This window comes from Sciurus carolinensis, chromosome X (genome assembly GCF_902686445.1).
Source record: "Sciurus carolinensis chromosome X, mSciCar1.2, whole genome shotgun sequence".
In the NCBI taxonomy this organism is placed as follows: domain Eukaryota; kingdom Metazoa; phylum Chordata; class Mammalia; order Rodentia; family Sciuridae; genus Sciurus; species Sciurus carolinensis.
In genome coordinates, this window is record NC_062232.1 from 36,665,599 (window position 1) to 36,693,441 (window position 27,843).

The 27,843-nt window shown below is 37.5% G+C and overlaps 2 protein-coding genes across 2 annotated transcripts in view; one reads left to right on the forward strand and one right to left on the reverse strand.

Moving 5' to 3' along the window:
• Positions 1-27,843, reverse strand: part of Efhc2 (EF-hand domain containing 2) — a 171,789-nt gene that overhangs the window by 113,555 nt on the left and 30,391 nt on the right. The window contains exon 2 of the mRNA XM_047536385.1: positions 26,902-27,090. Coding sequence (XP_047392341.1) covers positions 26,902-27,090 — 189 coding nt within the window. The remainder of the gene's footprint in view (positions 1-26,901; positions 27,091-27,843) is intronic.
• LOC124972189 (putative deoxyribonuclease TATDN2) lies at positions 3,829-6,321 on the forward strand. Its single transcript, XM_047536462.1, has 2 exons — positions 3,829-3,867; positions 4,606-6,321. The coding sequence occupies exons 1-2, from the start codon at positions 3,829-3,831 to the stop codon at positions 6,319-6,321; spliced, it is 1,755 nt and encodes a 584-aa protein (XP_047392418.1).

Here is a 27,843-nt window from a genome sequence, read left to right on the forward strand (position 1 = left end):
AATAAACATACCATAAAAAAAAAAAACTCTGCAGCAGTTCTTACATTGGTTGTACATTAAAATCATATGTAGAACACACACACACACACACACACACAATCAACTCAGAATCTCTCAGGGTGGGTTCAGTATCAGTGATTTTTATAGCCCTCCAGGTGATCACAAGTGCAAGCCAAGGTTCAGAATCACTGCTACAGATCAATTTCACTACTTATGATTTATAGAAGAGCCTAACAAAAATACAAGCAAACAGAATTTAATAGTCCATAAGAATTATAAACCACCCACACAAAAGGCAGCATTTTCCTCACATACACAAAGATGTTTCTTAGGAAAAAAGAGCAAATATGTAATGATCTCATACCATTCGCTATCACATACATTTTAAAATGCAAGGGTAACTCTTTTCTTTTCTTTTCTTTTTTTTTTTTTTGTGGTGGTGGGGATTGAACCCAGGGCCTTGTGCTTAGGAGGAAAACGCCCTACCAACTGAGCTATATCCCCAGCCCAAGGGTAACTCTTTAACAAGATTACATAGCATCTGCTTTAAAACAACAGCTTCAACATCCAACTTTATATTAAATTAAACTATGTGTCTACTACACTCAGGGACAGAACAATAATGCCCCTACCAGAATCAATATTTAATACTGTTTTTAGAAGTTCTGGACAACATAAAAAGATACAAAGTAAAAATATTGGCAAGGAATAGACAAAAATAATCATTACAGGTAGATAAAATAACCGAACAAACACTAAAAAAAAAAAAAAAATGAAAAGATTTCAGTGTAACCACAATTAAATAAAAAATATCCTTATGTATTAGACAGTTAGAAAATGCAATGGGTGAGGGGATACTTTCCCCATCCTATTTTCACAGTAGAATAAAAAAATATGAAACAACTTAAAAGTAGTTTTAATTAAAATTTTGTGACCCTGATAAAAACCACTTTTAGAAGACATAAAAGAACTTGACTAAAAACATAAGTGAAGTATATTCTGGATACAGACTAAAAAAATTTTCAAAACTGATGTATCATTGATGTTTTAGAGGGCTTAAAACTAAGTCCACCTGATAAAAATCAACAAGTCAGCCTATTAAAAATAATTATTAAAATTAAGGGAAATGAAGTAGACCTAGCTCTCTCAGATTTTATACCTTAGCATAATGCTTCAATTATTAAAATAGTACAATGCCATAGTAACAAGAGACATACTAGAAGGTGGAAAAGAATTGACTGGAATAGACTATTACAAGAATTTAACACACATTGAAAAATAAATCATGTATCAGTAACCAAAAAAGTATTAACTTGGAAAAACACACATAGAGATCCCCATCTAAATTAAAACCCAACACAAACAAATAGCAGGTGGGTTATCAGCTTCAATGTAACAAATCATCTCCTTTCACTCCCCAAAATAATATTCTAGGCTGAGAAGAAAGAGAAAAACATGAAAGAAAAACAATTCGACAAGAAAAGTTATAACTTCATTCTATTAAAATATAAACAAAAATCATACTAATGGAAAAATTGGAAAATATGACAAAAGTTCATTTCATAATTTGTACATGTGGTATAGACTGAACTCAGGGACACTCTACCACTGAGTTACATCTCCAGCCCTTTTTATTTTTTTTAAAATATTTTTCTTTAGTTTTAGAGGGACACAGTACCTTTATTTATTTTTATGTGGTTCTGAGAATCAAACCCAGTACCTCACACCTGCTAGGCGAGTGTTCTACCACTGAGCCACAACCCCGGGCGGCCCCTTTTTATTTTGAGACAAAGTCTTGCTGAATTGCCCAGGCTGGCCTTGAACTTGCCATCTTCCTGCCTCAGCCTCCCAATCGGCTGAGAGTGGCTAGGATTGAAGGTGTGTGCCACAGTGCCCAGTTATTTTATAAAGTGGGTTTTGTTGTTGTTTGGGGTTTTGTTTGTTTTGTACTGGGGACTGAACCCAGGAGTGTTTTACCACCAAGCTACAATCCCAGCCCTTTTTATTTTGAGGCAGGATCTCACTAGGTTACCCGCGCTGGCTTTGAATATGTGATCCTCCTGCCTCAGACTCCCAAGTCCCTGGATTACAGGTGTGCACCACCGCATCTGGTCACCTGGTTTATAACTTTTAATGAAACGAGAAATGAGCATAAACAAAATTCAAGAAAGGGCCAACAAAATGTTTAAGAAATTATCAGGTAAGCACAAATAAAAAGTACAATGAAGCATCAGATTTGTGTGTTTCTCCCATTAAATGGACTATTTGCCACAGAGGAGCTCTCTCCCCACCCCTCTTTTTGCGTGTCTTTTTTGAGACAGGGGTCTCACTGTTACCTAGGCTGGCCTCATACTCCACGTTCAAGTGATTTTCCTGCCTCAGCAACACACTATGCCGGGCTTCAGATGGAATTTTAAATTACTGTAATTCTTCTGGGGCGACGTGGTGCTTGCTATGAGGAACCATTTAAAAATTCCTACACTTCCTCTCAAGAACTCCATTTCTGGGCATGTAGCCCAAAAAAATAAACCAAACTGGTAAAACTTAAATGCGCAAAGATGTTCTTTGCGGCTTTTTTTCTTTTTTTTCCACTTACAGATAAAAGCTAGAATGAGAGGACCTGAAGAGTTAACAGAAAAACAAGGGTTTGGTGAATTATGGCGCCTCCAAGGACTCCTGAAATATTAAAGCACTAGTATAATGCTTTTGAGAACCATGCAGCAGTAAGAAAAATACTTAAGATATGCGCTAATGTTTTAAATGAAAATAACACAGGACTAAAAAATGGTTATATACCACGATTATGTTTTTAATAGTATGTATAAACTGTGCTTTAAAAACCGTGACTAAGCTTTTTGAAAAGATTGTGGGTGTGGAATGGAGGAACAAAATGCATGGAACAGTGGCAGTGATACCAGTAGCTCGGGCGGAGCCCTGGCGGGAAAGTGGGATTCCGTGAGCAGCAGACAGAAGAGACGGAAGTGGAAAGTAACGGAAGTGGGGGGCTGGAGAGAGTACTCTGCTGAGGAGAGTTTCCGGCCTGACAGACAGGAGGGAGGGATGATGGGGGCTGGCTGTCTCGTTCTGCTTCTAAACTGCATTCAGACTTGTCCTCCTGATTGCCCTCGGCGACCTGGGCCTCTGGACCAGTAGTCCAACACAGAAAGACCCTATGTATTGTCCCTAAAATTACTTGTTGTCACTTAAGGACTTCGGCATCTCGGAAGGTTCTTGTATTATGAACCCAATGTAACACTTTTGCTGTCCCGGAAGTACTTTGACAGGAAGTAGCGTCATCAAAATTGCACGCGCGTGGCAATCTGGGATGCACACTGTGGGCTCAGACGCCACGCTGGGCTTTTCGTGAGTCCTCGATCGCTGTGACTTCTGCACAGTGCTTTGGAATCAGTGACAGGACTTGGCGTCTTTGGTACACTGAAAACTGTTGAAAAAAGGAGTACCACAGGAGCGGCCGTTAGGTAGGAAACCCTAGCAAACAACTGCCTGGGGGAACTGAGTGAAGTGGTTCTGAGGGGCCCCGGGCGGGGGTGGGGGGCGGGTCCCCAAGGACCTGAAAAGCCCAGGAAGAGAATTCTGTAGACTCTACGTGGAGGTTTTCCTGGGACTCATCCCATCATGGAAATTCTTCCTTTCCCTCCTCAGGCCCAGGTGTGGCGGGAAACACCTCCAAAAACTGCTTGATTCAGGACACACAAGGCTCATTAGCCTGTGGGATCCACTCTGCACTCCGCCGGCCTATTTCTAAAAGAAATGGCTTCTGTAGAGGATACCTATATCCTTCATTCCAACCCTACATCCCATAACTCCATGAACTCTGAACTTGCGTCTGAACCTGAGGAGCAAAATAAGATGGAGGAACCAAGTAAGTTACAGGAAGAGATGGGTAGGGTTCAGGAGCAGAATAAGATGGAGGAACCAAATAAGATACCGGAAGGGACAGGTAGGGTTCAGGAGCAAACTAAGATGGAGGAGCCAAATAAGATAATGGAAGGGACGGGTGGGGTTCAGGAGCAAACTATGATGGAGGAGTCAAATAAGATACCAGAAGGGATGGGTAGGGTTCAGGAGCAAACTATGATGGAGGAGCCAAATAAGATACCGGAAGGGACAGGTAGGGTTCAGGAGCAAAATAAGGTGGAGGAACCAAATGGGTTACCGGAAGGGACAGGTAGGGTTCAGGAGCAAACTAAAATGGAGGAACCAAATAAGTTACTGGAAGGGACGGATAAGGTTCAGGAGCAAAGTAAGATGGAGGAACCAAATAAGTTACCAGAAGGGACGGGTAGGGTTCAGGAGCAAACTAAGATGGAGGAACCAAATATGTTACCGAAAGGGACGGGTAGGGTTCAGGAGCAAACTAAGATGGAGGCACCAAATGGGTTACCAGAAGGGACAGGTAGGGTTCAGAAGCAAAGTAAGATGGAGGAACCAAATGGGTTACCGGAAGGGACGGGTAAGGTTCAGGAGCAAAATAAGATGGAGGCACCAAATGGGTTACTGGAAGGGACGGGTAGGGTTCAGGAGGAAAATAAGATGGAGGAACCAAATGGGTTACAGGAAGGGATGGGTAGGGTTCAGGAGCAAAATAAGATGGAGGAACCGAATAAGTTCCAAAAAGGGATGGGTAGAGTTCAAGAGCGAGGCTCTTCAGTGATTTACCGGAAGGCTATCTATGGCATCACAATAAAAGCAACACCAAAAGAAAAGGGGGAAGCTGCCCCTACTACAAAACCACGGGTACTAGAGCGTCCCAACTCTGGAGGAAGACTAGGCAGGAGTGTCACTTTCTTTGCTTCTCAGAAAAAGAAGGAATCAGCCCCCAAAATGAACAGCTTCAATGACAGGAGAGTGATTGCAACTCCCTGTAAGAAACTGAATGAGAAGCCACTTGGTGACCAAAGGACAGTCATTTGTGAAAAAAACTCTTCACCCTTAGGAATTCAGGATGCAAATAATTCCTTCTCAGTAATTCAAAAGCCTAAAGAAAATGTGGACCACCCCTCTTCAGAAAGTAAATGGACTGATGTGGATGAGAACTCCACTATGGGATTCTCTAAGAAAGAGCCATTCTCATGGAGTTTACCAGTAGTTTCAGAGCCTTCATCCTTCAAGAGGGACTGTGACATACACCAGTCTAATTTGTACTATAGTCCTTGGAAGGACTACACCAGCTGTTGGATCAGCAATACCAAGATTTCTCGTTCTCTCTCCACAGACAACAGTAGTACCAGTACCACATTCCAGACTGATAGAGGCAGACAGAGCTTCCTAGGTTGTGATTATTCCTACCATCCAGTGAGCTCCCAAGATACTTACAAGAGTCTGCAAATGACAGAAGGCAGATCCCAGAATCTTCATTCATTTCATTTCTCCAGAAACTCAACAGCAGCCATAAAGGGAACAACCTATCAAGAGGAGGAGCTGCCAAGTCCTTGGGGAGCACATGCATTTAACTTCCAGCCAAGGAGTCCCTGGCAGTCATACCTACTAGAGGGTTTCATTGATACCCACTGTCACTTGGACATGCTCTATTCCAAGCTGTCTTTCAAGGGGACCTTTACCACATTCAGAAAAATTTATAGCAACTCCTTCCCTAAGGAATTTCAGGGCTGCATCTCTGACTTCTGTGATCCTCGTACTCTAAGGGATGGCCTGTGGGAGGAACTATTGAAAGAAGACCTGGTTTGGGGAGCCTTTGGCTGTCACCCTCATTTTGCACGTTACTACAATGAGCATCAAGAAAGAAGTCTCTTGCACGCCTTGCGACATCCCAAGGCTGTAGCATTTGGAGAAATGGGCTTGGATTATTCCTACAAGTGCACCACGCCTGTCCCAGAGCAATTCAAGATATTTGAGCGACAACTGCAGCTAGCTGTGTCTCTCAGGATGCCCTTGGTGATCCACTGCCGAGAAGCTGATGAAGATCTGCTGGGCATCATGAAAAAATTTGTGCCCTCTGACTACAAGATCCATAGGCATTGCTTCACTGGCAGTTACCCAATCATTGAGCCCATGCTGAAGCACTTTCCCAACATGTCTGTAGGCTTCACAGCAGTCCTGACCTACTCTTCTGCCTGGGAAGCCCGAGAAGCTTTGAAAAAGATCCCACTGGAAAGAATTCTTGTTGAAACTGATGCTCCCTACTTTCTTCCTCGCCAGGTTCCCAAAAGTCTCTGCCAGTATGCCCACCCAGGCCTGGCCCTTCACACAGTGCGAGAAATTGCCAGAATCAAAGATGCACCTCTTTCCCACATCTTGGCCACCTTGCGTGAGAATACCAATCGCCTCTACAATCTTTAAGTAGAAAGGACACAGTCAAGATTCTTCCAGAAAAGGGAAACCAGCAGCCTGACAAAACATGGACTGGATTTGAACTCTGCCTGTCTCCTAGATCAAGTCCATTGAAACCAAGAAAAATAAGAGAAGTTTTCTTCCTCAAACCCTCTTCATAAGACCTGCTTTTGACTGGTAGGGTGGGGTGTATTGGGATAGAAGGAGGGCTAAAGGAAATTGCCCTTGCTGTTACTTTGGATTTTCCTCCCAAGCAAAATGCTGGTTGGTAAAGAAAAGAGTTCTCTACAGCCTGTTTTAAACAGCAGCTGGTGAATAGTCACACTTCTTGTGTTTAAAAAAAAAAAAAGTAACATTGAATTTTTAGAATGTACATTATTACAGGAATTTGATAATCTATTGTTTATTGTTAAATTCATAAATTCAGTGGCTATTAACTTGAGACTTATTTCTAAAGATAAACCAAGCTAGCATTTTGTCTCAAAGGAAACTAATTTAGATAAATAAAAACTGGTTAGTGAATAGTAATGACATGTCAAGGGGGCTATGGAGGTGCTTAAGAGTGATGAAAACCAAATACAATTGAGTCTTAGCCACTGAAGAGATGAGTTTTGAATCTGAACTAAATTCCCAACAGTTGTATAATTTTAAAGCTCTTCTGATAACCAATATATAAAAATAGTAGCTGTTCATTTAAAATGCCCTGATTTTTAATAAAGTACAAATGTGTACCACTTAGAAATACTGTTCTTCAGAAAGACTTCAAAAGTATCAGCAGGACAAGGAGAAGAGCTTTAGCTGCCCACTTGGCAAATGGCAGGCCCCCCTGAGAAATTATAATGAATCACATTCTAGGGAAAATATTTGAGTTATGAAACTTAACTTTGTGAGCCACCTAAATCCAAGAATCCCATTCTTGGATAGGCATGCATGCCATTTTAAAGATGGAAAGTCTTTTTTCCTTGAAAACAAGCGGTGAAAATAGACTCAAGAGTATTTCAGACTTATCTAGTTTCCTTTATATTCATTTATCTGATTCAGAAAAATCAGCTGGCTCATCATTTGGTTCTCAACTCAAAAGTCACTTCCACAAAGAAGCCCTCCCTGACCACCAATCTAGGAGAAAGAAAAAAAATTAGTTCATTCGGTTTTAATTTAATCATAGCACTTATATCTGAAAGCCTTTCAATTTATCTGTATGTTCATTGGTTATCTTCCCTCAGTAGGTTTAAGTTTACAAGTCTTATTCAGCACTTAATCCTCAATGTTAGTTAGTGCCTGGAACAGAGCAGGCAGTAAGCAAAAATTTCTTGAATTCATAGATAAATAAGTAATGAACTTCATTAACACTGGGGAAGATTAATGAAAATATTTGGGAGAAGGGTGATATTAGGAAGAGAATAGAGAAATAAACCATCATATTTCCAATATCCCTCTCTAATTTAAAAGACAAGTCAAAGATTAAAGGCCATCTATGGCCCACTGATAAATGTCATTCGTGTTACAAAAAGAAAATCCAGCCTTACCAGGATATTTGAGTTTATATTTCCTATAAAAAAAACACTGAGTATTATCTTGAATTTCTCCTTTGTTGAGAATTCAGTCTTTGAAGAAAGTTTAAGTGTTAAAAAAAAAGTTGTAGTGTTTCATTTTCTTTTCGTAGAACAAAAGAAGTTAATGCAATGTGAAATGTATAATTTGATTATACTTTTCAAGACAGAGCCTTGAAAAACTAAGCCACCAGTATTTTGAGCTAAGAAGCTTTTCTTCTATTTAATGTACACTTTAAATAGACATTGCTCAAAGTCTGTCCCACAGAGGGCTTAAGCTTGTCTTAAAGGTCAGCAGAAAACGGTTCCACAGACATATATTTTAGGAAAATACTAAGTTGTATGAAGTTCCAGAGTCTGTTTTTTTTATTTTAGGATCTCACATGTCCATTGATACACTAGTATGCACCATAAGTACTCAAGATGACATTTCTCAACTATTGATAGATTAATATGAGGTATATAACTCAGTAAGTTCAAGTTCTTTAGGAACACCTGCTTGGGAAATGCCACTTCAGTCACATACTCCTGGTTACATACCCTTGTCACATTTTGTACATCTCTACTCGCCATATTTTTTTTGTGGGGGCAGGGAGCAGGTAATGGGGATTAAACCCAGGGGGCACTTTACTACTGAGCTATATCCCCAGACTTTTATTTTAATTTCGAGACTGGTCCTCACTGAGTTGCTTAGGGTCTCACTAAGTTGCTGAGGCTGGCCACAAACTTAAGATTCTCCTGTCTCAGCCTCCCAAGTCACTGAGAGTAGGAGCATGTGACACCATGTCCAGCTCTCCACATTTTGTAGCAGATGCATGTACTGTACTACTTTGCAGCATTCCTAACATGCAGAAGAGCAACTCGCCATTTCTTCAGGAATGGGAGTAAGCAGTGTAGTCTTGTCTGACTGGCCTAAATCAAAAGTCACAATTTTCATTTACCTATTCCATATGAATGGGGAAAAGAATACCTTGCCTATTCACGTTACTAACAAAAAAGGTTTGTGATCCAAATGTGTGAGAGATTTGAGATACTTCATAAATAGTTTTCTACTTAAGTGATAGATATTCTGTTGCACCTCAAAGAATTGGCATCTATCTGTGTGTATGGTATTTGCTGTGCCTATTCTTCTGTTCCAGATATATCAGGGCACCAGAAGGCAGCCAGAGATCTAGAAATTCAATTTGTGATCCCTAGGCCATTATTTGCTCTGGAGTCACAGAGCCTCTCAGGTCCATTAACAGGCTCCTTGAACCCTGACAGTCTTTTCAGGGTACATCACAATACTTTGCTTAAGTTTTAGAAAGGCAGAGCTGGTGACATGGCTCAGTGGTAGCCTACACGCTTAGGTTTCAGCACTAAAAACAATTTTTTTTTTTGTAAAGGCAGCAAGTTTTATCTTTAAAGCTCAAAAGGAGCAAACTTTGTCTTTTGACAAAGGAACAGAGGAATTTGTTTTTATAGTTTGTTTTTATTCATCTAACTTTGAAATTCATATCTGCTTATTGTAGAATTTTTGAGACTCCTAAATAGAACAAAGGGGAAAAATAATCAATAATCCTACCACTCAGAGACAATCACTTCAGCCTTTGGAATAACTCTGACAATTTTCATGAATATTGCCATAGTTATTAGCCAATTCCAGTATTGTATTCCTTGAGTCAATTTTGCTAATTAATATTTACTCTAGTATTCACAATTAGCATAAGCTATATGTTTTACTTCCCCTGAATTTATGATTAGAATACACTATTTTCTGTATTTTTGTTTTCATGAGCAAACAAGTGAGAGGTTTATTAATTCTATTATTTTAACCAGTCAGTTCTTAGATGGTTGTTTATTCAAATGTTTACACATTATAAAATTGAGCTTTTTAAGTTCATTAACTTTTTCTTTCTGCTAATGTCTGTTTTGTGCTTTTCCTAATGTCTTTAGCTAAATCTTAGTTTCTTTTTGATTTGGGAAAGAACAAAGAATTTAATACCATAAATATGTCTGTAATTATTAACTGCTGTATGCATGGAATTTTTTGATAGTTTACTTTTCTTCCTGTAAAAATTAATATGTATTAATTTAATATATGTACAAGACTATGAAAGATGAACAGAAAAAAATGTGTGGCATTTCTCTTACCTAGTACCCACTGTTGTTCTTTTCCTTTACATAATTGTGATCATATAATTATGTTAAGTTGCATATTCTTTTTAAATAGTTCATATTTCTGATTATGAAAGTAACTCATGCCCATACTTAACTGAGAATTTCTATGCCACAAAAGTCTCATCACAAAGCAATAAGAATATTAATTTCTGATGGAATTTTACTTATGGTCTTTTTAAAAGGCAGTTAAAAATACAAAACATGTTTATTAAGCAAGTTAAAGAACATTTACAAATCATAAAGATGATCTACAGATAAGTTTGGGATTTTTTCCCCTCCTGATAGAGTTTAACTCTATTCATTGTAATTTTTAAAATGTCAGTTCAAGTATTCTAAAAATTGATGTCTACTAAAACTCACTAGAATAAGAAAAGTAATAATGTGTTTTTTCTCTGTCCCTATTCTGAATTTGGTGCTCATTTTATTATTATCCTGTCTCTCAATAAATGCGTCAAATGTTTACATTGCTTCAAACTTTATATTTCATGATTATCTATTGTTTCATTCCACTGCTCACCACGAATCCTTTTATTTCATGACTTCCCCATGGTCGAATTGTTTAATTTGCTTTATCTTAATTGGTTGGCACATACCATCAAGCAACTTTCTCAGAAAAAGTACATCGGTGGCATGTGTATGATAGATTTCACAACTGAGGTCATCGCTCTGTTGATTTCACTAATGAATAGCACTTTGGCTGAGTGTAATATTTCTGGGTCACAAACTTATGCCTAAAATTTATACATATTGCTTCACTGTCTTCTGGTATTTAATATTGAAGCTGCTTCTTTTGGGGTTTACTTTTTTGAGCCAGGATGATTAATAATTTATTTGCTTTACCCTTGAAATCAAAGTTTGCCAGGAGGTAAGTAAGTACTCAGTTCACAAATTTATCTTTCTTTATGGTGATACTGGGGATTGAACCCAGAAGCACTCTACCACTGAACTACATCCACAGCCCTTTTTATTTATTTTAAATTTTGAGACAAGGTCTTGCTAAATTTCTGAGACTGGCCTCAAACTATGATACTCCTGCCTCAGCCTCCAGTCACTGGGATTACAAGCGTGTGCCACCACACACAGCTAGTCTACATCTTTTATAGTATAGAGTTTTGTTTTTAATGTTTTCTTATGGTATGCTTAATCAATTCAGCTATTTTTTAATCTGGCCTCTAATATTTTAGGAATAATTTTATCTTGTTGCTCTTTCATCTTATGACTTCTTATGCATTTTGGGAGATTTTCTAAAGTTTGCCTTTCCCATCACTCATCCCATTTATAATCATCTCCCCTGTTGTAATTTTTTCTCCACATATTGCCTTTTTTTGGTTTCCTCACATTTCTTCCTTCTTCAGCAAGCTCTCTGCCTTTTTGCCTACAATCTCATTCAGCAATATTTTAAATTTATTCTCTTGTTCTGTTTTCTCCTTCCAGCTCTCACTTCACAAGGTTTACTTCCACTGCTTACTTTGTATTACATACTTCTTTTTATTCAACAGAAAACACAAAGCACATTGTTATAAAAAATATTCATTTCCTAGAGAAAACAATTTTGAAATAAATGTTTTTCTTCCTTTGCCTCTTGAATACTATGTTCTCCATTTATGTGGCAGAGTCTTTTCAAAAACCTTATGTTGGGGTTCTTTGTTCATTCTTGAACAAAGAGCAGTCTATCTAAGCTGATCTTCCCCAAACAGGGTGCATGGGGTCTCTTTTACTCCTTTTACTGTTCATCCTAATGGTTTTAGATTCCTCCTCTCAGTGGGAGACTGACTGGTTGGTATAAATTCATATACAGAATGTGAAGAGAAAGTAGGAAAGGAGCTGAAGCTATGGATAGTCCCCAGTAAGAAAAACTTTACATTTTTCCATATCAACACTTCATAAATTGATCTGACCTCCATTCCAAGAACAGACTGCCCAGTCCTGTGTGTGCCATTGCCTGCTCTATCAGAGAAAAGCCCCAATGCAGGGCCTGCTTTGACCCCAGTGTGACTATTCCTGGGTCTCCTACTGGCACTCATAAGCTATCAACAGGTTGTGGGAGTAAACCAGCTAAAAGCCCTTGAAGGTTATCCTGACCCCAGTTCAATTCTTTTCACTCTCTCAAGAAGTAAAATTTCAAGTTGGTTTTGGCATATTCCTTCAGTATAACCCCATCTGCACTGTGTCAGGTGGAAATTCTTCAAAGTTTGCAGGATGAAGATGAAACCCCTCCTCAGTCTTCAATATTAATATAGTTTCCATGTTCTGAAATTTTACAGTCATTTCCATTGGAATTGTGAGGTGGGAGTACATCTAAATACCAATGTTCAAGTTATAATCTCACTCCAAATTCTTTTTTTCTCTCACTTCATTTTTGATAAATTTATGTTCCTATGGATACTGTGTTTAAATAGGCATATCTTATTTTAAGAAAATTCAGCTCATACAAACCTGAATCTCATTTAGTGTGCTGAACTAAGAGATGGTCAATAAAGGTAAGTGGAATAAATGAATGACAAAAGGACAAATTATAGAAGGTGGATTTCCAAAGTATTTTTGTATTATAAAAATATAAATCTATTTATAATTTATGCTCAATATTTATTATTAAATCTATGGTTTAAGATGAACTACATCTGTATGGTTCATTAAGTTATTTTTATTTGTGTGCTGCTTCTTAAGATATGATTTTGTGATGCAGAAAAGGGGAAAGGGAAGTGGCTAAAATGCTAGAATATTCTTGTAGCTTTATCACAAATTAACTATATAACTGGTACAGACCACTTAAACTCTTTGTTCACTAGTTACCCTTTCAGCAAAAAATAGAAAATCAACACTTGCTAACCACAGGATACTGCAGCACTATTTAAAGGATTAAGAAAATTATGTATATATAACAGTTTTGGAGAGAAGATGAATGTATAAAAATACTGAATAATATATAAAATCAGTGTAGGATGCAAAGCTGGAAGCTTAAAAATACTGTCAAAACCATATCTAAAATAGTCTTTTCACATCCTTATGGAGTCTATTCAGCAAGGCAATTAAAAAACACTTGATATTACTAAGAAGAGGTTCAAACCCACTGTTTAAAATCAGACTTCCTGGAAAAACGATACTAGGACTAGAAGAAGGGGGCCACCCTATCCAACAAAAATCACAGTGCTAATTATGGAGTTTCAAAAACTGAATAAAGACAACTGACATGTTCAACATGGAAGATACAAAAGAAACCCAGTCCCAACTATATAAAAGGTAGATTTTACTTATGTGTTATATACATAATTGTTCCTTTATCTCTTGTAGTATTGTGTGTGTGTGTGTGTGTGTGTGTGTGTGTGTATTTCCCTCCCAAGGAATAATTTGAGAACCAAGGCAAAAACACTCCTTGATGCCATCATTTTTAGATATGATTTTTAAAAGACTGGGTTCCACTCAAAAGAGCAAGAAGAATTAACACTTAGATATAATGCCCTTTATGTTCTCCAATCCAAAGACTATATTCCTTAATTCTAGAAATTAATAACTGGACATCCTTCCTCAGTACATTATTCTATAGGTTCCGAAATACATTATTTACTGCCCACAAATGCATCAACAGCTGAGGTTACACAATGACTATTTGATGCTGAAAGACCCTTTACTAAAACAATAGTGTGAACCAACCCAGTTACAGAATATCTACTAAGTTCAAAGCTCTTTGTGGTGGACACAACACTCAATAACACAGCCTCTCCAGCTATAAGGATTGTACAGTCATGTAAGGGGGTAAGACTAGGTGCAAATAACTGCAAGATGGGGTGTGTTGCCTCCAAATAATTACAGTGCAGCGAAGATAAAGCTGAAAGTCATTAGGGAAAAACTTTTATTTTTTTTAAATCCACTGAGTATATACTATTGAATGCCTTCCATGTGTCAGGCACTGTTTTAGGCTCCAAGAATTCAAAGCTAAGTAAAAATAACCAATATTGATTAAGTACTTAGAATGGATCAGGCAGTGTGTTAAGTGCTTTTACACCTTCTTATTTATTCCTCCTATAAAGTACATAATACTGTGATCTTTGTTTTATAGAAGTCAAGGTTTAAGCCAGGTGTGGTGGTGCACACCTGTAATCCCAGCAGCAGCTGGGAGGCTGAGGCAGGAGGATCCCAAATTCAAAGCCAGCTTCAGCAACTTTATGAGGCCCTGAGCAACTCAGAGACCCTGTGTCTAAATAAAACATAAAAAAGGGCTGGGGATGTGCCTCAGCAGTAAAGTGCCCCTGGGTTCAATTGCTCACACACACACACACACACAAAGTCAAGGTCTGAGAGGCTAAATTGTTTATCCAAGGTCTCAAGGTCTCAGGGTAAGAGAAAGGGGGAGCTGGGATTAGAAATCAAGCTGCCAAGCCCCAGAGGTTGCATGCTTAGCCACATCCCCTGAACTGCCACAAAATCGCTACTCACTCTTGCTCAGTGGGGGACACTTAGACGAATAATAGGGATTTATGAAAATGCTCCAAAAGGAGCAAGGAGTGCCAAACCATCAGAAAGCATCAAGAAGGCATCACAGTGCAGGTGACATCTAAAATGGGCTTTCAATGGATAGAAAGGACAAGGAAGTGCAAGTAGGGAAGAGCATTCCCTGTAGAGGGAACAGCACATGCAAAGTTACAGGAATATGGGAGGGTTCAGCACATGGGATATTGCAAGTCATTCTGTGTGGCTAACAGCTGAGTAGCAGAGGACAGGAGATTTAGAAAAGTCCAAGAGCTAAAAGATATGCGGTCCTAGGCCTATCTATGAAGGGTATGAAAGGATTCTAAATGTTTTAGAAAGTTAATTATAGCAGAGTGGGTAGCTGAGAAAGGGAATCAGATTGAAGGCAAAGATGCCACTGAAGAGGCCACTCCCAAGTGAAAGATGAAAACTAGATAGAGGTAATGGCCTTGGAAAGAGGAAGATTAATGAAAGGAAAATTCAGGGGGAGAGGAGAGAGGATTTGATCAATTGATCAGTGACAGGGAAGGGGTAATAGTGGTTCTCTTGTTTAAACACAAACAGACATCTAATTTAATGAGTTATCACTTAGCTATAACTCAAATAATAAGCTAGTATGGTCCAGTCTCAGCATGGTAGTGTATTCAATGAAAAGGCTATCTCACCTTTTCTTAGGCTTCTGAAAAACAATCTAAAGGTGATCCAATTTATGCTCCACATCTACACTTCTTCCACAAAATGTCTCATTTCATCACCATAAGTTGTTTGATCTCTCCCTCTTCCCTCCCTCTTCTTCATTTCCTATATTCCCTAAAGTCTAAGAATCCAGTTAGAAAATTCACAAGAATCCTTAGAGGATGGAGAAGGAGAGAAAGTGAAATGAGCAAATTTTTGTTCAGGCAGGCCATGGCCAAAGGAAAAAGCTGGAAACACACATTAGTAATATTCTCATTACGAATCAGTGAGATCTGAAGCTTTAATTAATAAAGCTGACTGTAAAAGTCAAGTAGATTAGACTTGAAAATACGGTTGTGATTTACTCTACTCTTGGTCCATAAATGCCAAAATAATTGCCCTGGAATAGTAGGTGGGAAAAAAAAAAATCAACAAGCGGAAGCAGAGATAGAATAAAATACCCTCAAAACAGATTTCATATTTTAAGCCAGTCACACAGGAGGGAAAGACTAGGATAGATTGCAAAGAAAGAAGAGTTTTGATTAAACATCAAAGTACCTATACAAAGTTTCTTGTACCTAGATGATCATGGTGTAAAATCCATGAGTACAAGTTCTAAATAAAAGGAATGTAAACACAACTGTCATTGTCTGACTACTATCGGTTCAAAATAATGAAAAATAGGTAGTTATGCATCACCTTCCTTCCTAAAAGACCATTTAGAAACAGACATCACAAAATATCTTGTTTAAATAGAAGAATTATTTTTAAAACTACCCTCATACCCCAAACATTAATAGTACACAGAGGAGGGGGCTGGGGTTGTGGCTCAGTGGTAGAACGCTTGCCTAGCACATGTGAGGCACTGGGTTCAATCTTCAGCACCAAATATCAGTAAAAGGTATTATGCCCATCTATAACTAAAAATATTTTTTAAAATAGTACACAAAGGAACAATTAGGAAGGGCAGTGTATCCATAGCGTAATGACTGCTTTTTAGAACACAATAGTCTCAGTAGCAGCATCTCCCAACTTCTTATTCTGGAATATGCTAGTATTATGCCAAAGGAAAATGCAAGAATCCTGCAGTACAGGTGATGCCTGGGATAGTCCCAGCTTGTGCTTTACTTTCCCTAGGAACACTGTTCTCCCTGCCCCAGGTAAAGAATTAAGAAAAGCCTGAGGCAAGGGATGAGAATTAATTCTTCATGACTATCTACTATGGGCTGGGCACTTAACAAGTATTGTCCATATAATGCTCATGGCAACTCTTAAGGTAGGTTTTGTTACTCCTACTTGACAGGCGAGGGAACTGAGACTAACAGAAGTTAAATACATGGCCAAGATGAAATAGGTAATAAATGGTAAACCTAGGTTCTAACCCCCAGAATCTGACTGACTGAAAAGCCTTATTTTTTCCACTAAACCAGACCTTCCCATTAAGTGGATATTCCAGGAAAGCCATGTTCCTATGATACCCTAGCCACTGCACATGGAGTTAATGTAAGACAGTGCTCCATTTAGGGAGGCATATGCACGCTAGGTCCAACTCTAGGGGTAAAGGGAAAGGAAAAGACTACCCATGGTAATATCATTGATGGTGATGATGATAATATCAATGATGATGATGATGATGATGATGATGATATTCTCCTAAGAAGCAAAGTCAGCAGCTGCAAGACCTGAAGCAGGAAGATGAAGTAGGGAAAAGAAAGTTAAATAGGGTGATCAGAGTGGAAGATGAAAAGAAATGAGATGAAAGTAAAGAGAATGTGGATAAAGAGACAGAAAATTCCAATAAAGAAAAAAAGAAATGGTAAAAAGGTTGAAAGATGGAAGGGACAAGGAGATTGACAGAAATGGGATGAAAGGTAAGAAATAGAATGAAGATAAACACTTTTGTTTACCTCTGAATAATATGGCAGCTATTCCTACTGCCCACCATCTCCTGATTTCTGTTGTCCTACAATGAACAAGCTTGCCCTCTCAATTATTTATACCTCTGATAAAAGGTTTACAAAAGTGGCATGTGTCCCTGGAGAATCTTCTTTATGAAAAGAACTATTAGTACACTAAATAGCACAATGAATGTGCTAGTCAGAACAGATATTTAAATACGGGAGTGTAATTAAAATAAATCAAAGTGTATGAACAATTTAAATATCTTACTATGTTTTAAAACTTCTGGAGGTTAGAAGAGTAATTTATTTGGAAAAAAAAGTAGCATGTTTAAAATAAAGGAAGGTTTTTTTGTTTTGTTTTGGTTTTTTTGTTTGTTTGTTTTGTTTGTTTTTTTTTTGTACCAGGGATTGAACCCACAGGTGCTTTACCACTGAGCCACATCCCCAACACATTTTATATTTTATTTAGAGACAGGGTCTCACTATATTGCTAAGGCTGGCTTTAAACTTGTGATCCTCCTGCCTCAGCCTCCTGAGCCACTGGGATTACAGGTGTGCATCACCGCACCCAGCAGGATTTTCAATCCAGAGAATGAAAAGCGACTACACAAATACCCAGAAATATTCTGTGGTACACCATTATGTGAATTTGCTGCACTTGGTTTCTATACGTATTCTCAAAGCTGTACCTCAAATCTTGAATCCCAAACAGTAAGCCAGACTCCAGATAGTAGATACTGTAAAGTTCCATTCGTATGAAATGCAAGAAAAGGCAATACTGAGCATAGTATCAGAACAATAGGGGAGGGACAAGTGAAGGGGACATGAAGGAACTTTGAGGTGACAGAGATGTTCTCTATGATGCTGGGGATGGTGGTCACACAGAGATGCATACATTTGTCACAACATGTGTAACTTTTTAAAATTGGTATATGTCATTTATACTCTAATAATAAAGTTGATTTTTAAAATTAAAGTTTACCTCAATAATGTTGACAAAAGGAGTCAAACAAGAAATTCTGTGTCCTGATTGCAGTACTTATTACATGTATCTATTCATGTGATAAAATTTCAGAGAACTATAAAGTGAAAAATGAATGTGTATAAAAATTAATGAAATCCAAATAAGATTTGCAGTTTAATTAATAGTATTTTACCAGTGTATTTCCTGGTTTTAATAATATACTAAGGTTATATAAAATGTTATTAGAGAAAACTGAAGAAAGGGTACACAAGAACTCTGTACTATTTTTATGACTTCTGTTGAGCCCAAAATTACTTCAAAATATTTTTTAAAAAATAAAAAAATGCGGTTAGAGTTTATGGTCAGCATTTGTATTATCAAAATGATACAAAGTCTCAGCAGCATTACAAAGGAGTAAGCATACCATAGGGCAGAATTCTGCAAATACAAAATCAAAGATGGTAAGTAATTTTTTAAAAATATTTTAAATAAACCTGTAGCTGGTCTGAATTCAGAGGGGGAAAGTACACACATAACCATGACCACTATGAACAAAAAATAAATCAGTCTGAAATTTAAGTCAACAAATCAAATAATGACTATTAGACCCTAACTTGTGAAATAAAATGTTACAAATGACAAGGATTTTATGTGCAAAAAAGAAAAATAAATGTGCATAGAGAATAACAATACAAAGAAGCAGCAAGAAGGCAGTCATGTGCCAGCCAAGGAGAGAGGCCTCAGGAAAAACCAACCCTGCTGGCACCTTGGCCTTGAACTTCCAACCTCTAGACACATAAGAAAAGAAATTTCTGTTGTTTAAGTCACCCCAGTCTGTAGTATTTTGTTATGGTAAAATACTACAAACTAATATGTTAAGCTATAAATTTAAATGTCATAAAATTTACCTCTTCGAAGTGTATACAGAATTTGGTGGTTATTTCATAAATGTATAGAGTTGTGTAATGATCACCACGATCTAGTTTAGAACATTTCTATTGTCCTTCAAAAGTTCCTTCTCTTAACTAGTGCAGTGGTACATGCCTAGAATTCCAGCCACTCATGAGGCTGAGGCAGGAAGCTCACAAATTCAAAGGCAACTTGGGCAACTTAGAAAGACTCTGTCTCAAAAATTTAAAAAGGGTTGGGGATGTAGCTCAGAGGCAAGGTGTTCCTGGGTTCAATCTGGAGGGAAGGAGGAAGATTGGTTCCCTTTCCCATGGGCCTGGCCCCAACAACTACTACTTTTTCTCACATATTTGCCTTTACTAGAATTTCATGTAGATTGAATAATACAATATGAAAGTCTTCTGTGCCTGGTTTCTTTCATTTAGTTCAATGTTTTTAAAGTTCATCATGTTCTTACATACATCAGTAGTTTCTTTTTACTGCTGAATAGTTTCCATTGTGTTGATTACACAATATTTCATTTATCCATTATCAATGAATGGATACTTGGGTTATTCTCTGGTTTGGGCTATTATGACTAATGCTGCTATAAAAATTCACATGCAGAGCCAGGGGCAGTGGCGCACACTTGTAATCCCAGCTGCTCAGGAGGCTGAGGCAGGAAGATCATGAGTTGAAAGCCAGCCTTAGCAAGAGCAAGGTGCTAAAAGCAACTCAGTGAGACCCTGTCTCTACATAAAATACAAAATAGGGCTGGGGATGTGGCTCAGTGGTGGAGTGCCCCTGAGTTCAAACCCTGGTATGAAAAAAAAAATTCACATGCAGGTTTTTGTGTGAACATATGTTTTAATTTCTCTTAGATAGATAAGTAAGAGTAGAATTACTGGGTCACAATGTAAGTATATGTTTAATTATTGAAGAAACTACCAACTGTCTTTCAAAGTGGTGGTACCGTTTTACATTCCTAGCAGGAACATATGAAGGTTCTAGTCATTTCACATCCTTGCCAGCACTTGGTGTAGTCAGTACTCTTCAATTATAGCCATTCTAACAGGGGTATACTGATCTCTACCAAACAGCTCAAAAAGACTATTTTAATCATGGCTAATGAGAATAAGCCATAGGCCCACTGGTTAAAAAAAAATATATATTAGGCCTACAGTGAGGGCCTTAAAATTTTGTCTAGTTGTTAAATTCTAGGTTGCAGAAAAGGGGAGAGGATGGTAAAAGATTCATTCTGAATCTCATACCTTTTATTCTAAAAACATTTATTCCAGATTTTAGGATTTTTTAATTTAAATGCCTTTTGAATTTCAAAAAAAGATTAAAGAAACCCACATTGTGTAATGAAATTAGAAACTATCACTTTAACATAAATTTAAAGACTGCAATTTTGTGTTTTACTCTTAGTAATAAATGCAGAATACATAGTTGAGAATTTGGGGCTTGACATGTTTTAGGCAAACAGTCTGATTTCTTCTCTAAAACTAAGTAGCTAACAATTTATGTGATTTTTGTGATGTTAACATGGGATTAAAATGGTGGTGTACTTCAATCACACTGTATTATAATTATACATATTGGTGACTTTTATTAAATGATTCAAACAATAGTCAAATAATCTGAAAATTATATAATCCTACGGAAAAATTTCCATTTGAATCTTAAGATATGGTTTATCTGACACATTTTCCACTTATTTTTAGAAGTTCAATTATATTTTGTAAACTGATTATATTTTATAACACTCCTAATTGGCTTCAGGCAAAACTTCAAAAATCTATATTTATATATTTTTCTTCGCTAGCCATGTGAAATTCTAAAATTCCAATGTACTGTACTTTTCTCCTTTTTTCCTTCTTTTTTTTTCTTTTTTCTTTTTTCTTTTTTGGTGCTGGGGATTGAACTCAGGGCCTCATGCATGCTAGGTAGACAAGAACTCTATCACTGAGCTACACCCCAACCCAATATCTGATTATTTCTTAATCCCTCTGCAGAAAAATTTCAAATTCTGGCTGATACTGGCTAAGAAAGAGAAAAACAACCTGATACCCAGGAGCCAGTCTGGCACCCACAGCTAGCCTTGGTGTTGACTACTGTACAAGAACCAACATCAGACAAGACTACTCTGTGACTTGATGAACAAAGACAAAATCAGGACCACTTGTATAAAAACAGAAAATGAATGCTGCCCAAGTCAAAAAATATCAAATGTCCCCTTCTCCTGGTTCATAGGCATGACAACTTCTTTTCTCCCAATTCCAGTGGTACCCTCACTCTAGTGTACTCTTTCTATAAAAGAGATTTGTTAAGATACCCAACCATAGAAATTTCCCTGCTTCCTGATAGCACCTAATCCAGAACAAACCCCACTTCCTTAAGCCCACCCCAAAATTACCCAAGTCCAAATCCTATCATAAGTCTTTTCTAGCACCTGCTTCCTTAGACATCACATGGTTGCTTAGGGTGTGTGTTTTCCCTCACTGCAGAGTGATAAACCCACTTGTTCTTAAAAAAAATTAATTAAAAAATATAAAGAATTTAAAAAATCAAGGTGACTGAAAAGACCAAATCATTTTTATGCTGTTCAAAGCAGAGATTCATATAGTTACTACATAAATAATTAGCTCATTACAAACTCACTACATAAATAATCAGCTCACTACAAACTCAATGTCAATTAGTACAACGTTATTAAAATTCTAATTCTATGGTCAGTAGTTCTGAGTATAATTATTATGTTTACAATAGAAAATGAAATAATATTTTAAATACATGCATATCCCCATAAGATCAACCTTTATCCTGGCACTCACTATAATAGGATAATTTGTGAAATAGCAAACAAATTAGGCTAACTAGCTGCCACTGACAAATGAAAAGAAATGAGAATATAATTGTAGTCTATGTAAATGGTGTTTAACATCCAGATAGAAGTCATAAAAACATTCAGGCATTTGTGTATTTCTAAATATTGTTAGCTTTTATAAAAGCAGATAACCATAGGATCATATATGATAGAAACCATAGAATATCATAAACTGCTGAATGCCAAATTTCAATTAATGACAAAGCAGTTGGTGCCTGGTATAATTATAAAGAGCCCCAAGCCAAGAGATCTGAGGTCTGGGCTCAGTTCTAGAATGAATGAGATAACTTCACTTTAGTCAAGTATTAGGTATAGACTGCTAAAGGTAAAAGATCCTTAGAGATTAGCTAGCCAAACCCTGTGTTACAAAAAGTGAGGAAACTGAGGTTCAAAGAGGTAAAGTGACTAAGCCGCAATCACATAGCTATTTAATGGCAGGTCATAATCAGAACCAGTAGCTCCAACACCTAAATTCAGACCCTGACCTCTGCTCCACTTAACCTTGTAAATGATTCCTCATTTATACAATGAGGACAATTGTCTAGGATTGCTTCTTCCTCACAGAAGTACTGGAATGATGACTGGGAACAGAGTTGGTATAAGTGATGCATTTTGTGCTTGAACAATGTCTGTGTTCTAACCTGATATGGAGTGGTCTCTTTCATGTCTTGATCTATCATGGGCTTTTATTTTTTGTATTGGGGATTGAACTCAGGGCCACTCAACCACTGAGTCACATCCCCAGCCCTATTTTGTATTTTACTTAGAGACAGGGTGTCACTGAGTCACTTAGCGCCTCACTTTTGCTAAGGCTGGCTTTGAACTTGAGATCCTCCTGCCTTGGCCTCCTGAGCTCTGGGATTACAGGAATGTGCCACTGTGCCCGTCTATGGCCTTCTTTAATTTGGGTGAATTCAATGACATCACTAGACTTTTCCAGGTGGGCACAGTATCAAGCAAAATTATTTTAGTTATTTGTACACTGCCCCCCTCAACCTCCAGTGCTAGGGGTTTTAAGCAAGTTCCCATGTTTCTCAGTAGGAACCTTATTGGCATTATAGGTAGAACAGTTCTTCCAAGTGTGGGGTTACCATTCTCATATTGTGAGATGTACAATACACATTTGGTCCCCAGCAGCACCTTCTAGTAAGGGCTAGCCCCAGGGTGAGGTGATTTAAAATACCAAAGTTAATACAAAAAATTAATGATGGACAAAATATCAAAATACCAAAAATGTTAAATAAAGATGGGATCAGCATAACTGATTTTTTTTCCTTTTGTCTCAGACTCCAATATGGTTTACCTAGCACAGTTACTGATCCTGTCTTGACATAAAATATAGGTATTTTGTTCACCATGAATTTTCTGCATTCATTTTTAACATACTACACTAAAATATCTAACTTGATTGCTAAGTTCCAAGGCATCCCTTGAATGTTGCACCCAAGGCAAGTGCCTCACATGCTTTACCCTACCCAAGTCTTGCTCCTAGTCATTGTGATAACCCAGAACACTTCCATACATTTCAAAATGCCTCCCCAGATTGAGAACCTCTGAAATAGGGGTTGATTTTTCTCAAGCCCAGAGATAGGCAGCCCAAGACTGAAATGGTGGCTCTGTGATACCAACAGGGTATATGTTTTATTTATCTCCGCTGTACTTACAAGATGGCTACCAGATCCAAAGAATTATATCCTAATTCCAGAGGAGAAAATAAAGCAAGGGTGAATGGCAGGAAAATCATACCAGTTAAGTCTAACTCTTCATTAGTAAAACAGTAACTGTCCCTTTAATGCATTTATCCTTGGCCAGAAGTGAGTCGCATGGCCAAACCTAGCCACAAGGATTCTAGAAAAGTGAACACTTTTAAGTGGACACATATCCAGCCTGCATAAAACTGATGTTCTGTCTGTAAGAATGAAGGATGGATGAATGAAGGATAAAGAGCAAGAAGCATCCACCATGGGGATCATGCAAAGTAACAAAAGCTGACTCTTTCTGGTGACTGCAAACAGCATTTTCTCTGTTGGGCATTCTTTCCCTGAGCAAGGCATTCTTAATGATCACTTTCACAATTATGGATAAAAACTGGAATGTTATCCTAGGTTGGGTTCCATAAAAGCTGAACCTGAAACAGATTTAGGCACATGCAATTTACTAAGGGCACACTTCGGGGAGAAACCTGTCAGGGAGTGAGGTAAACAGCAAAGGAAAGGGAAATGTACCAAGCAAAGATGCATTCTCAGGCCAAGGTAAGCCTTGGCTGATGCATGAAGGGGTATGGAGCCTGAATCACAGCACAGTCACATTTTCAGGCAAGGAATCTGAGCTTCTTACTTGAGTCAGTCATGTCATTGGCTGCCCACTTTGGGGGAAGAAAAGCCAGTGTAACTTCCCAGGTGTCTCTAGGAGCTGAAACTCACCTACCAAGAGCAAGTCTCCAGAGAGGATTCCAGATGCAAGCTGCTTATCAAAGCATCTGCTGCAGCTGGGGAAGGAGAGTAGCACCCCCCGCCCGTGGATCAGGGTGGGCACCAAGAGCATATACTGCAGATATTAATTTTAATACACTCTCCAAAGAATTGCCTTTATTTTCATTTTGCATTGTTTGAGAGTATAACCCCAGAAATATTGCTAGGATTAAGAGCTATTAGAAGAACTGGCAACAAGTTGAAAGTGTCTCATTTTTAAGAAAAATGATTAACAGGTGTTGACTTGTTTTGTTGAACCACTAATGGAGAAATCACTTTGTAATTTGCTCTGGGTATTAACTAGGATCTAGTCTGTAGCTCACAATCCCGTCAGGGCATGTAAATATTTCATAGTCTTAGGGTCTTGTTTAAAGCTCAATTAATATTTAATTGAAGTTGACCAACAAAATAACCAAAAGAATTATGTTGCATTTAGTTAGATCTGAAATGAACAAGCTCTTCATTTTCTCAAGTAGTCTGAAGCTAAAATCATTTCAACTTCATAAAATATTCTACATAATTTTATAAGTAATTAAAGAGGTGCAAAATAGGCTTGAAAGACACATATTAAATATTGAGAAAAACATGAAATTTCAACCTTAAATGCAAGAGAAGAGTATAATACATTGTGGTCTACATTACTCAGTAGTACTTTAGTTAAAAATAATGTGACTATCCTCTTTTTGACATAAGATAAAAAGAGAATTTTTTCTTTGACCCTTGCAAATTAAATATCCTATAAGATTGAGACTAACAGAAACCCAGGCATAATCACCCCAAGTCAGTCATTCCAAAACTTGTTTTTGAGCTCTAGGTCTTACACTGAACCAGGTACTGAAAATAATAAAAAAGAAGTATTGGCCCATGTTGGGAGTAGACGGTTTCCCAGGAGAAAAAAAGGCTCCCTGTGGCCTGTTAGACCTCTATTAAGTATTAGAACTGGGCTTCAAAAAAAGTGTGTGTACTAATTGATGTACCCTATCATAGATGAAATTGGATATGTCACTTCAACCATATTTGAGGACATTTTAATTAGAATCAAAGTATTGCCAGCAAATCCATGTTAAAGGCTGCTAAAAACCACCTGGTAAACTAGGCATACTATGATTTGAATTCTTCATCTGATCCTGAATTATTTTTAATTATAGAGTCTAAAATAATCTAATAACAGGTTCTTTTTTGGAGAATAGAACATGGGGTTCTGATACAAGGTTGTCTGATAAACACAGCATATCCATATAGCTGCCTTGTGGGGAAAAAACTGGTTAGCTTGGGTTTCTTTTCCTTTGATCTTAGACCTGCTTTAAGATATTCAAGAGCACTTGCCTAGAATGCTCAAGGTCCTGGGTTCAATCCCGAGCAACACACACACACACACACACACACACACACACACACAAAGATACTCAAGTGCATTTCCTTTTTTAACTGTGTTGTGTTTGTGTGTGTGTGTTCCATGTGCAGACATATATATTCATAAGTTCAGACTCTTATCTAAAAATGGCAGTTCTACCCTTCCCTTCTGCAATTCTTTCCATGTCACCCTTTAGTCCTTAGGAAATCATAATTAGTACAGAGGAAAGAAGAGAAGGTATTTTTCTCTTCCTATTTAATTCCACATTCAGAATGAAGCAAAATTACTTGGCTAATGGAAACTTACTAAGCAAAAATAATAACAGGGTGACCAGACTCCAGTCTACAGAAAGACAGATTATCCTGTACAGAGGAGGAGATGAGAGGATGGTTGATAAGCATTAGCCAAGCATTCTGCAATCCATGCGCCTGGTCAGAAACAGCAGAGCAAGGGTAATTAATCTTTGTTTAAGGTATTTTTCTCTTGAATTTGTCTTTTTGCCTAGAGATAGTCAAATAGTTGTGGTCATAAAGGATTCAAAATTTCAGCTAGACAGGAGGAATAAGTATAAGAGATCCACTGTAAAGCATGGTGACAATAGTTAATAGCAACTTGAAAATTGCTGAGAGTAGATTGTAAGTGTTCTCATCACAAAAAAAGATAAGTATGTAAGGTAATGCATATGCTAATTAGCTTGATTTTGCCATTCTACAATGTATACATATTTCAAAACAACATATTGTACTCCATACATATATAGTCATCCCTCAGTGTTGGTGGAGAACTTGTTCCAGGACCCCCATGGATACCAAAATCTAAGGATGTTCAAGTTCCTTATATGAAATAGGGTGAGATTTGCATACAACCTATGTACATCCTCCCATATACTTTAAATCATCTCTAGATAGCTTATAATACCTAATAAAATGTAAATGCTATGTAAATAGTTGTTATACTGTATTAGAGAATAATTAGAAGAAAAAAATGCCTGTACATGTTCACTATAGAAGCAATATTTTTCTGAATATCTTCAATCATAGGTTGTTACATCCACAGGTATGGAACCTGCACATACAGAGGGCTAACTATATACAATTTTTACTTGTTAATTATAAAATAAAAAGAGAAACACCAAAAGTAAAGGAAATCACATGTATGTATAAAAGCCAAAAAGAAAAAAATTTAGCCTTAACATTTGCATTGAAGACTCTCGTTTTCTCAAATCAACACATAAAACTTTTACATTTTTCCCAATGCCTTGTGATTTACCTGTTTATCAAAAGCTACCCATGATGGTACATCGGCTCCTTCTCCTTTAGGATATGCACAATACTTAGGCTTTATCTTTTGCCCAATAAGTGGTTCTCCACCTATTCCAGGTTTCTCATCACTCACTAGCATCCTTACATTGTTGCAAAAGCCCCAATGTTGGGATTTATGGAACTTCTCCTTTCCAACCTGTGAGCACAAGAGACAACATAAAATGTTCAGTTACTCTTTCTGATATCTTATTTATTTTCCCATCACAAAATGCATATGGAATGGCAAATAATTATGATCAATTTTTAACTGTAAAGTTGTGTCACATTTTAAATTCATTTTAACAAGTTCAAAACTTTGAAAAGTGATAAGAATAAACCTAATGCACCATGCTATTTAAAACATTTCAAAATAACAATTAGCACAAGTAAGCATTTAGAACACTGCTAATTGGTCTTTCTTACTTATTTGCCAAGAACGCAAACAGAAGAAAGAAAAAAACTCCTGTACTTCAGAGTAAAAATGTAACTGTTTTCCACAGAAGTCTAAACATTATTTTCACCAAAACAGAAAACAAACTCTTGTCCTTGTTAGAAGAAATGTAACAAGAAATTCCTCAAAGCTGACATTCTTCTAATTGTAAAGCTTTGCCTCCCAACTCTTTTGGCGATGTGGACAGAGAAAAGGCACAGATAATATCACCAAGGGTTGGCAAGGGTATGGACCAACACCGCCTCTCATGTACTGCTGGCAGGGAAGTCAAATGGTACCACTCAAAAGACAGAGATGGCAATTTCTAGCAAGGAGAAAGGTGTATATGTCCCATGGCCTGGCAAGTCTACTCTTGCCCCTGAGCACAAGGAGCTGGATAGCAGATGATCTGTTACACTAGTGTTTGCAAGGCGGATAAACAGCAGAAAAGCTATCTCAATTGTGTTCTCCTTTTAAAAC